Source organism: Leptonychotes weddellii, chromosome 11, assembly GCF_054177405.1.
Source record: "Leptonychotes weddellii isolate Sample4059 chromosome 11, ASM5417740v2, whole genome shotgun sequence".
Classification (NCBI taxonomy): domain Eukaryota; kingdom Metazoa; phylum Chordata; class Mammalia; order Carnivora; family Phocidae; genus Leptonychotes; species Leptonychotes weddellii.
The window spans coordinates 55,260,014-55,272,270 of NC_138379.1; the positions used below are offsets into that span (position 1 = coordinate 55,260,014).

At 43.3% G+C, this 12,257-nt stretch overlaps 1 protein-coding gene across 1 annotated transcript in view; it reads right to left on the reverse strand.

Annotated features, from left to right (window-relative positions):
* Positions 1–4,145: 4,145 nt before the first annotated feature.
* Positions 4,146–12,257, reverse strand: part of DLG2 (discs large MAGUK scaffold protein 2) — a 719,122-nt gene continuing 711,010 nt past the window's right edge. The window contains exons 23-24 of the mRNA XM_081798954.1: positions 10,785–10,876; positions 4,146–8,862 (exon numbers count right to left, since the gene is read on the reverse strand). Of these exons, the coding sequence (XP_081655080.1) occupies positions 8,756–8,862; positions 10,785–10,876 (199 nt within the window). The 3' untranslated portion in view covers positions 4,146–8,755. The remainder of the gene's footprint in view (positions 8,863–10,784; positions 10,877–12,257) is intronic.

Below are 12,257 nucleotides of genomic sequence, written 5' to 3' on the forward strand. Positions count from 1 at the left end.
GGAGCCCTGCGTTGAGCTCCCGGCTCAGAGGGGAGTCTGCCTCTTCTTCTCCCCCTGCCTCTGCCCCGTTCATGCGCACGCGCGCTCTCTCTCTCTCTTTCTCTCTCTGTATCTCTGTCTCAAATGAATAAATAAAATATATATATAAAAAAAAAGAAACTGGTTTGGAAGGACCATGGGGAGACATTTCCTTCTTGGGGGTGGGGAAGGAGCAGGCAGGTTATTCATACCAGAACTGCCAGATAAAGAAACAGAGGGGCACACAGAATTTCTACAGAAAGGTTACTATCAATGAAACAGGTGTGACCCATGAAAAAAACCAAACAATTCATTTGGGATCCCACTCTTTAACTTGCTGGTGTTATATTTTTGTTGAATTGAAATCAACTGTTCTTTCTGAGTGACCCTAAGTTCATTAACAAAAAGTTAATTGTAATTTGTTATCTAGAGTGACAAGAAATTTGACAATTTGAATGTACCCCTGAAAATAAAATACTTTTCTTTCCTTCTCCTTGCAGATGAAAGTAGAGTCAATTGTTTTTTGCTAAAATGAAGCCTGTTCTATGTGTTTCTCTCATTGTTTGGACGTCAGCTTTCTGCTGTGCAGTGTTCACCCAGGTCCTCCGTTTGAAGCCTGGAAGAGCAGATGTTACCTGAGTCTATTGTCCAGACAAGATGGGGAACCAGAACCAAGAAGATAGGTGTTAGACAGGAGGGTGAGAGAGAACTTGTGTCTCTGTCAGCCCTTGCCTTTTTGGCTTTGAGTAGTTGAGACCAGTGTTGTTCTACTGATGTGTCAGTATTAGCTGTGAAGCATGTTGTCGCAAATCAGTTATCCTTTCAGTTTTTTTTCCTCATCTGCAAGAATACCTCACAATTTTAATGCCATTTGTGAGAATCATTTTAGGCAAAAAAGAAATTATTTTGGTACAGAAAGAAGACTAAACATCATACCATCTATAAGCCATGGGTCATCAGGGCATGCTAATTTTACATAGAATCCTAAAATACTCAAATACAAGACCAACAAATTAAACTCAAGATTTAGATTTCCCTTCTGAAGGATGTGGGCCAGGGTTTGGAACCTGAAAATGTTTATGTCCGCTTTTGGGAAGAGCTGTTAGCTCTTTGGTTGCTTTACTCTAATTGAGAGCCTTGACTTAGGGATCAGTCATCTTTGGTAGGTCCCAGGTGCCTGTTTCAAATTCTGCTAGCTGTCTCAGTGGCTGAAGAGGGTCTGTGCATTGGTTCATGTGACTTTGGAACTAGGACTTGTGATGAGAAGCTAGGAGACGGCCTAGAGAAGGAATCAATATTTTGCAGTTCTCAGGAGCGGCACGCCGTCTTTAAGAGAGAAAGCTCCCAGGAGCTGGCCGAATGCAGGTCAGCACGCTGTTTCTCAAGCTGTGACTATGAGCTACAGTGAGAAATACATCTTACACCTGCCACAAACAACATGAAACCATATTTTTTTGAAGTATTCCACACATGTATTTGGAGAGAGCTGGTATGTGCCTCCACCGGAATCTTCTTTTTTTTTTTTTTGGTATTAAATGCTATTTTAATTTTTTTTAAATTGAAATATAGTTGATATATAAGATTATATTAATTTCAGGCGTGCAACATTGTGATTCGACAATTATATACATTATGAAATGCTCACCATGATTAAGTGTAGTCGCCATCTGTCACCATACAAAGTTACTACAATGTTATTGACTCTCTTCCCTATGCCAAGCTTTCCATCCTTGTGACTTGTTTTACAACTGGAAGTCTGTACTTCTTAATCCTCTTCATCTGTTCTGCTTCTCCCCTTGTCTCGCTCCCCTCTGGCAATCACCAGTTTGTTCTCTGTGTTTATGAGTCTGTTAATATGAAATGGTATTTATCCTTACTACACGGGAGGCACTCTGATTTCTATTTCATTAAAAAAGGGTGCTGGTTTATGACCTACTGGTGGGTGGTCTACAGCAGTTTGAAAAACACTTATAGCCTGGCTACTCCAGCATTGTATCACCTGGGAGCTGGTTAGAAATGTAGGCTCTCGGCTCCTGCCTACACCTACTACATCAGAATCTGCATCTAAGGTGATTTTATGATTAAAGAGTAATCCAAGTATTCTAGCTTGGTTCCAGCTGTGCTGAGGGGAATTGGGGATGAGGTATGGACAAGGTGTGGACACGGGCTGTCAGATTAGAAGCAGGAGGGGAGCAGTTTCCTGATAGCCATCGTGCCTTCTGAGATGTCCCTAAGGGAAAGGTGGGTCACAGAGAGCCACTAGTGGGGTTATGAGACCTGGCAGTCCAGCCCCATGGACGACATCATGCCCTGACCACTTCAGAGCCTCTGGGTCTGGTTGTGCTGGGAAAGCCGGTGGCCCCCCCTCCAGAGGTTCCTTAGCTTTGTCCCCCGCTGAGGCTTTTGCATTCTGTCACTGGATGTTTTAGTCTCAGAATATCTACAAAGACTATAGATTTGTAGCAAGACCCTCTGAGGTTCACAGATGTGCAGTCCACTTTTAGTTTTTGAGACTTCTAAACCTCATGTTTTTAAAATAGTTACATATAAGTTAAAGAGGGAAACAAAAAGTCAAAACCTCCCCTGCTTCCCCCACCCTGAATAAACACACCCATTACTGGAGCAAATCTGGGTTTTGTGCAATGCTATCACTAATACTAAGCCTGGTGAGACTGTAAATGTTAAAAAATGAATAATTGTTGAAAGTTGAGGCCTGCATTGGGCTTGTAGCCTCAGTCAATGCCTTTCTTTTCTTTCTTAAAATTTTTTAAAATTTTTGTTTATTTTTTAAATTTATTTATTTGACACACAGAGACACAGAGAGAGAGGGAACACAAGCAGGGGGAGTGGGAGAGGGAGAAGCAGGCTTCCCGCCAAGCAGGGAGCCTGATGCGGGGCTCGATCCCAGGACCCTGGGATCATGACCTGAGCCGAAGGCAGACGCTTAATGACTGAGCCACCCAGGCGCCCCTCTTTCTTAAAAATTTTTAAAGACTTTATTTGACAGAGAGAGAGAGAGAGAGAGAGCACAAGCAAGGGGAGCGGCCAAAGGGAAAGGGAGAAGCTCCCGCTGAGCAGGGAGCCTGATTCGGGGCTCCATCCCACGATTCTGGGATCATGACCTGAGCGGAAGGCAAACACTTAACCCACTGAGCCACCCAGGTGTCCCCAGTCAATGCCTTCGTATGCTGTCTTTGCTCAGGGACAGCGACAGGACACCTGGTGGAGACTCCTGTGGGCCCCCAGTGATGGTCAGGATGGAATGACCAAGTCTGGTTTCCCAAATGACTGACCTGATGATGGGATAGTTTATCATGAAGCAAAACCTACTGCACAGCGATTGCTTTAATGGTGAAATTCCACTCCTCCCACGGGAGGAATTTGTTTTGGTCCTCCAGCTGTCAGAGCTACGCTGTCTAAATGTCAATATGACAAGGCATATGTTTAACCTCACAGGAAGAATTTAGAATATTATCTGGCAGATTCAGGTTCCTGAACCTGACATTTTTGGCACGTTCAGATCTCTGGAGCTGGTCTATTTTGTGGCCCAGGGTACATGAATAATGACATCTCCTCTCCAGTTTGTGCCTTTCTTTGCATTTTAAGTATTAGATATGAAAAAAATATTTTTCTCAATTCTTAGTATCTTCTGGAATTTCACAATTTTGAAACCGGGGAATAGATTTTTTTTTTTCCCACATAGATGTGGGGGTCTTTAAAAAAACCTGTCTTTTAATACATGGTTCACTCTTGGCCAAATCCTGATGAGAAGCAGGCAAGATAGTAACCATTTAGTTAAAAATATGTAAAAGCACCACTTTGGGCTCCTCTCAGCCCTGCCTGGGCTCCTCAGAGCAAACCTCCTCTAACTACACTTTAGCTCTGAAATCAGATAAATTTGATAAAAATAGAAATGGCTGATTCTATTCTTTATGAAGCAAGACAAATTATGCTTTGGGAGAAAATAATTTGCTATAAAGTATAAAATGTTTTAATATTTATATCTCATAATAAAACCATGACATGTTTATAAACACTCTATCAGGCATTTTTACAATGGGGCCACCGCTGACAACTAGCAACGCAATAAAATATGCACAGACAACACTGAGTATGAAATATACATCTTGATTTTATAATTGTGTGTGCTTTATTTTTTACACAAATGGAATGGAAGTGTCGAATATTTACACTTAACAGGAGTGTAAGCTGTGCAGTGTCTCTGTAAACTCCAGCCCAGGCAAGGAGTGTTTCCTCCCTCCCTCTCCTCCTGCACTACAGCTCGATGGAGAGACATCCTGTCAGAGAGAAGCACGAAACTGTCATATTGAAAGGATCTAACGGGTACAGCCTGGTGCACTCAGAATTTAAGACACACTTAGGAAACACAAATTCAAATAGGAGAGAAGAAAAGTTTGCCATCTCATTGGGAGTCAACCTTGCCATTTGGTTGTCTGTCCTCGTGAGTTGCTAGGGAGATTCTGTATTCCGCCTGTTAGGTGATCTTTGTCTAAATCATCCACCTGTCTTAGCTTGTCCTCAGCTGCTACAAGAAACTGCACAGCTGTACAAGAAATGATTTCCAAAGCACAGTTTTCAGTGAGGAAGGATATTTACAGACTGGAGTGTGTGTGTGGGTTTCCATCCACATTCATTCATACCCAATGTAGTATGTGTATACATTATATACATACCACATAGACCATAACATACACAGAAGTAAAATGCATATCCACAGAATTCTGTAGGGACATCTCTGCCAAATCAGTCGTCAGCATGTCACTCCACATGCTTTCAGAGAAATGTCCCCCTTTCCCCCTGGGAGTGACAAATGACCACGATAAGCTTAGGAACTAGCCTGACTCCTTGACTTAAATACTTTTGTAGGAATTTAGGCAGGACCAAGACAGGAAAAAAAGAGATGTTATTTCATCAGCGAGTCCATTCAATCTCACCAGAGCAATCACCAGCTGAAAAGCAGAGGGGGCTTCACATGAAAATGTGGGGGGGGAAGCTGATGAGTGGGGAAAAAATGTCTCTCTCCAAACCAAGGCAATGGCATGGCTTCAATGAGAAAGAGGTTTGCTGTCAGAATGATTTCGGGGCCAGAGTCTGCCTTTGCGGAGAGGAGGTGTCCTCAGAGCCACGGGATGGTGCTGAGAGTGGGCTCAGTGTGGACCAGCCTTCAGGCAGAGAGGCACCCAGGTGCTGCGGGGCCCAGAGCGCGTGTGCATCGTCACTGCAAGGGCAGCGGTGCAGGCTGGCTCAGTGAGGCGTGCTGGAGCTGGCTCCAGCCGGGGACCTCATGCTCAGCTTTGCTTTCTGGGCTGTGTAAGTGAAATGGTGACCCACAGGAATTGTGTCATCGGTCCAATGTATGGACTTGCTGTCCGAATCAGCCATGAGCCCTTATAGGACAGAAAAATCACAGAGTGGGGTATGGGAGAGGAGATGCTCAGGACGTGTGAGGAGGAGAGAAAGGACAGGAAATGAGGGGAAAGGGGAATGAGGCAGGGGGGAAGAGAGACCCAAAGGGGGTAGAGAGATAGGGGAGTGAAGGGGAGGGAGTAACGAGAGACTGCAGAAGGAAGGCAGCACTCGGGGAAGACAGGCCAGTAGGAGAAAAGGAGAGGTGCACAAAGAGAGTGATGGAATGAGATAGAAATGGAAGGGGGAGAGCAGAGGAAAAGAAGGAGGGAAAACCAGAGGCGAGAGCCAGAGGCGTGGAGAGCTTTTCCCTGGCTCTGAGTCTGGAAGGGCTGGCAGTAGGATCTAAGACAGCTCACAGGCACCTGAGTGCAGCTTCGTAAAGATGGGCTCACTGAGCAGATGGCGCCAAGCCAAGAACTTGGGGCTGGGGGGTGGGGAGAGGCCGGCAAAGAAATGGCCAACAGATCCTGTGGGAGGAGAGCAAAATACAAATGCCCCTGCAATTAGCTGACAAATGCGATTTTGAGTTTGGTAAAGCTGAGACCCCCGTGGTGCTACACATTGTACCAGAGCATGAAAAATAGCACCAGTGACACGATCTGGCACTTTTCCGAAAGGGCCCAGCATGTGAAGGTGATGTTGCGCCCCCAGTAAGCCTTCAGATTGGAGAGAGCTCTGGACAAAGTTTGCAGTGTTAGCACCAGTCTGGCCCCAGGCTCCAAGTGCATTTGCACCAGATGTAATCTGGGTAACTTTCCTGCCATATCCATACAATCATCAGATTTGCTGCAAAATACACCAGTTCATTGGAGCCATAGAGACCTCAACATTGGGAAGCGCAAGACAACACAACAAATGGAGGTGTAAATTCTATAGGAAAAGACCCTCTCACCAATCTGCTTGGTGATTCTTCAAGCAAATATATATGTATATATATTTATATAAATCTACATAAAAAAATCAGTGCAAATGCCAATTCTAATCTGGAAGCATCTACACTAGGAAAATAAATAATTATATTACTACAAAACCAAGGGTTGGTGGTTCAATTTGATTGTACTCAGCCACAGCAATACTTAATATTAAATGGAAAGCACATCACACGACCCGCGGAAACATCTACTCATTAATGACAGTCCTTTAAATAAATGGTTGCATGCTCAGTTGAGAAACCAAAGAAGTTATTATGGTGGCCTAAAAATAGAGCTGGGATCAGGAATGGCATTCTGGTGGCAGAAAACTTCTGGCAGCAATATTGATGAAAGTAGGCCTTGACCTGAAACTGGCGAATTGCAGCCATGGACATACCTTTAAACATTTTGAGCATTCTAAGGAAGTCCCGCCCCCAAATTTGACTTTCATCAGAGGGAAAATGCATTGCTAGCCCTTCCGTTGGCAAAGGCAGCCTCAAGACTATAGGTAGATGCATAATTTTGCATTTCTGTGTTTGTTTTGGTGACTGCAGCGAGGCAGACCGTGGTAGTTAGTGTAAGATGAACAACCTTGGGTTTGGAAAGAGACCCTCATTCTGAGCTCCGATGTTCTTACTATGAAGAAGCCCCATCACTGCTGATGGCTCTATCTCTCGCTCTCCCATCCCAGCCTGCATGCTGGTTTGCTGCACAGTGTGGCAGAATCCCTGCCAGGTCTGGATGTACCCCAGAAATAAGGCGATGGGGCTTAGTCTGGGTATGCATAGAACCCAGAGTTGAGTGGTTATTGAGATCACCGACAAGTCTCTCTCTAAACACTGTGGGCACAAGCAATGCTGATGTCATCATCAGCTCTAAAGTGGGATATAGGCTTCGGGAGTTTTTTTAAAATCATCATTATAATTGCTAAAAAATAAACTTGGTCCAGGTGCAGCCCCCAAGAAAGGCAGTTCAATTGGTTGAGCTCAAAGCTGTTAATTGTCTTTTCTTGTGGTTCTCTTTGCCCTGTACACAGAAACAAAAGTCTGCACCCCTCACCCCCCAACCAGATACTTCTCTCTTCCTCAAAGAAATAGTGCTTCTTGGGACAGATCTCTCCATGGCTCGATACCATCTCTGGCTGTTACAAAACCCTGTTACTTGTGAAACAGACAAACAAACAAACAAACAAACTCCTAATTACTCATGGTTGGCCAAAATACTAAATGATCCTTTGAGAACTGCATGTAAGTAACTAGAAACAAAGTTATTGAACTATTTGCATGGCAGACCCAGGTTAATAAGATAAAAGCAAAAACTTCCCTTTAGATCATTTGCATGAGTTTGTCTCTGAAAGCCATCAGCTTAAAAATGCATTAACCAAATGTCTTCCAAAAATACCCATGAGGGCAACTCATTAAGGGATGTGCTCCATGAGAGTGTGTCACTAATATGGAAGGGAGATCATGGGAGGTGAGTGAGGGAGAAGTCTTTGTCAGACTTTGGAAAGAACTCAGATGCTCTTAATGGATCATTGGCAACAAAAGGGAGAGTGCAAGTTTCAGTTCTTGAATTTGATCATCTGCTGATAGTGCATACATTTAGTCTTTCAATTAGTCTTTACAAAATATTTCACAAAACTTTTTTAACCTATAGAAATTTGTTTCTATACATTTAATATATTTTTATTGTATAAATTATTCTCATCTTTAGTGCCTCCTTTCAGTTTATAAATGGCAAAATAGACAAAAACAATCATAAAGCTAACCTCAGGTGGAACCCCCTCCTCTCAGGGAGGTCAGTCCTCCATACACTTGTGAATTTTATGAAATGCTCGTCTTTGTAGATGCCAGTCAAAGAAACTACACACTTATCCTTCCCTGATATTATGCCGTCTCCCAAAGGGACTCCTTTACTTTTTCCTTCTTTCTTTCTTTTGCTCGTTAAGAAATCAAAGAGTGTGCATAGTTATAAAATTCGAAGTGTACCAATTACAGATGTGGGTAATGGGAAGGTTGGTGAAGTTCAAGTGCTGGCAACTTTTCTTTAAAGCAAAAGACATAGAGAGCTCAGCAGCTAAATCAGCTCTGGATATCTGCTGGGGTGAGGAGGCTGCCCATCTCTTGGGCAGAAAGCCCATCAAAGGTTCATCCCTACACCTGGCACTTTGAGCAAACCAAAGCCTTCCTGCATACTGCAATGTCTTTTCTGTCCCACCCTGTGGCCCCTCCGTTTCCTTCATGGCTTCACACAGTTTGTGTTGTACATTCATAAGAATTCACATTGACTGCAAAAACATAAATGCAACAAAAACATAAAAGCCTCCAAGTAGTATATTATATATATTTTGTTCTTCTAAATGCTCTTCTGTCATTGTCGGAAGTGCAGTAGCTAATTTATAACTTTTCCTTTGAGGGAATCCAGATGAAAGGCCCAGATTGCTCTTCAATAACAAGCTTGCATTGATTATATATATCTTCTAAGGTGTCTCCTTGGACAATAGCTAGAACAAGAGTAAACACGCCAGAGTTAGGAATCATTCCCTGCCTGGTAAAGAACAGCCCTCAATCACACAGCAGAAGCTCAAACCAGTGACAGATGAACTCATCTGGAAGCTTCATATTACTTTTCATTAGTAAGAAAAGTGGGAAATTTACTTAAGCAAGGTCATGTCAGTGATTAAAAGAAAAAAAAAATGCTTTCAGTGCATGTCCTGGATCAGCTAACAAATGCACCCCAGTCTTTTTACCTTCTATACGTCTGTCTGTGGTTCTGGAAAATGAATCATTTATATATTCAAATTTTATGGGTGCTTACTCTGGGCCAGGCACTGGGCTAGGCACTGATCAATTTTCAGATTGAGATCTCCTTGCTTATCAAAAGAAAGCTGGCCTTTTATTCTATATACTGTGTGTACCTTGGCAGGTGCAGAAATTTAGACATTTTTGACATAGAGGAAGTAATAAGGTTGTGGAGGCAACTTGAGTTAACCCCTTCAACCCCCAAGCCCTTAATAGGAAACCCCACTCATTCTCCAAGTAATCTGGTAAATTGATATTTTGCTATAACAGGGCCGCTCATATTGGGAATGCTTTATGACAGCTACTTATAAGAAACATAAATAAGAGGAAATATACACAAACAGCTAATCTGTGAATTACCTAAAACACCAAGTCACCTGAAGCAGATTTAAGTATATTTCATAATGTCCTTTGAACTAAAGTTAGCTTACAGAGAGATCTCCAAAACATGTCAGTACTATCTGTAGGACATTAGGGATTAACAATGAATTGCTACTGAAACATAGTTAGATCTTCAAAAGCAACCCTGAGAATATATTGATTACTGTATTTTATTTCTGAGTATGAACCACTGGTCAAAATGTGCATAACTGTGATTTGATGTTTATACCTGGATGTTCTTTCAGGATAAAACACGACTCATACCTTTGTTACTGATCGAAATTTTACTTAAGATTACTCGGTTCAGCGTATTTGCAAACTGCTAAGTCACTGGCATTTTCATATTCTGAGTAAGACAAACAGTAAAGCATTTAACTTCTCATAAGGAAATTCAGGAGGAAACTTTTTGTTTTTAAACCATTTGTTGTAAGGCAATTTCCACACAGTTTGATTACTCTTTGGATTTGATCAGTGTTTCATGAACGTGGGTAAGAACAGAGAACCCGGGATTCCCGGGGCAAGAAAATCTTTCTCTATTCTCCAAACTTCATGTTTCCAGGAAATATTTAAAAAGAAAAGCGAAGTTTTGCCCTGGGACTTGACATGGAATCAATGGAAACACAGGGAAGTGGTTCAGCATCTTGTTCAATTGCTGCTAGCAGGACGCAGACCTGCCCCTCATCGAAGCAGAGAATGGAGCCCTGAGACTGCTTCTCACGAGGCATTGCTTTGGATGTTCCCTAACTGAGCCCTAAAGGTTTCTTTTTCAAGTTTTCTGATGATATCAGGGCGATAGTTTAATGCCTAAAATCTTCTTCTTTTTTTTTTTAAGAGAGGGAGTGAAGGGGGAGGAGCAGAGAGATCTCCAAGCAGGCTCCATGCCCAGCGCAGAGCCGGATCCCAGGACCATGAGATTTGACCTGAGCCGAAATCAAGAGTCGGACGCTTAACTGACTGAGCCACCCAGGCGCCCTGCCTGAAATCTTCTTAATGGCAGGAGATAGTTCAGTGCCATCCTTGGCTCATGCTTTTGCATAGGGCCACTGGGGACCTAGAGCTGGCTGTGGCTGAATCCAGAGAAGACAGAACCCAGAGTTCTGGATCAGATAGGTAAAACAGAGGGAAATTAGTGTTTCTCAGTGGGAAGGTTTTAGGGCCCAGGTATACCCGGCCCGAAGCCCTCTCTAATGCTAAATGTCAGACCGTCGATCCTTTCTCATAGTCCAGGGGTAAATGAACTTACCTGTAAAATATTCTCCAAATTCTTGTTCTAGCTTAATTGCACGATCATAGGTTTTCTTGGCTTGTTCCTCCGTTAGACGCTTATTCATCTCCCTGGGGAAATGAGGGTTTGGTATTAGAACACACAGGGAATGTGCCAAATCCTGAAAAATTAAAATGTGTGGCAAAAACGAATCCTGCAGGAAGCACAGTGTAATTTTACTAGAGGCTTCCTAGTCCTTATTTGGGACTCTTTTTGCTGGAAGAATTTCAGCAACAAGGACACCCTCCCAGAGCGCTCCCTCTCGGAGGGCAGTCTCTCTGTTTCACACTGGACTGATGCAGAATCTGTCTCTCTCTGACTTCCAGTCACTGGTCCCTGTTCCGTCCTCTGTAGTCACACAGGACTAAACCTCTTTCCTCCATGACAGGCACTGGGGTCTTTAAATCAAGTGCTCATATGTCCCTTGAGGCTACCACTCCTTCAGAATCAACTCTCCTACTCCCTTCATCTCTTCTCCCATTGGATGTGATTTCCAAGTCCTAACCTTCCTGGTTACCCGTCCTTGGACTTTGTCCTAGACTGTCTCGACCTCTCTTAAACGTGGGACATAGATTCGAACGAAATCTTCTAGGGGTGGTCAGAGGTGGGGAGAGGAGATGGAGAGGAGGGAGAGGACATCATCACATTCTGTCCCTCAGCACATCTGAGAGAACTAGACTTGACTCTTGGCAGGGTCTGCTATCCCAGGAACCTTTGAATTCTCCATTCCCCATCTTCCCCATGGGCTGCTGTTCATTTTCAGTGTGTAGCAGGAAATGTTTGGAGTGGAGAAATAGAAAGTGCTTCCCGAGAATTCTAGAAAAGGTGACAGGCCCCTCAGGAATGTGCATCTTTCAGGCTGAAGGGGCATTCTGTGGCTCTCCCCGCTCAACTTCTGCAAAGGGCGAGGCATGTCTACAGCAACAAGAGCCCTGAACTTCATCTGTTTTTTTTTTTAAAGATTTATTTATTTGAGAGAGAGAGAAAACGAGTGGGGGGAGGGGCAGCAGACTCCCCACTGAGTGCGGAGCAATCCCATGACCCTGAGATCATGGCCTGAGTGGAAACCAACAGCTGGATGCTTAATAGACTGAGCCACCCAGATGCCCTGAACTTCATCTGCTTTTATAATCAAATGGCATTAGAAGGATTGGCTGAGGGAGGCATGAATAAATGGACACAGAGAGAATGTAACAATCAAATGTGCCTCGACCAAAATATTTTCAAATAGATTATAAGCAAGTAACCTCCATAGAGAACAAGGATAGAGAATCTCAGTAAGAGTCTCCAGTGTTGACTTGGTTTTGTTGTTGTTCTGATAGGAGAATGGGCTATAAAGGAATTATGCCTGGGATTCTTTCGTGTCCCTTTCTTTCTGTTAGTGTGTCAACTCTTGGTGTATATAAGTGCTGCTTAATTATTGTAAGATTACTGAAATCCAACCTCAAGGAC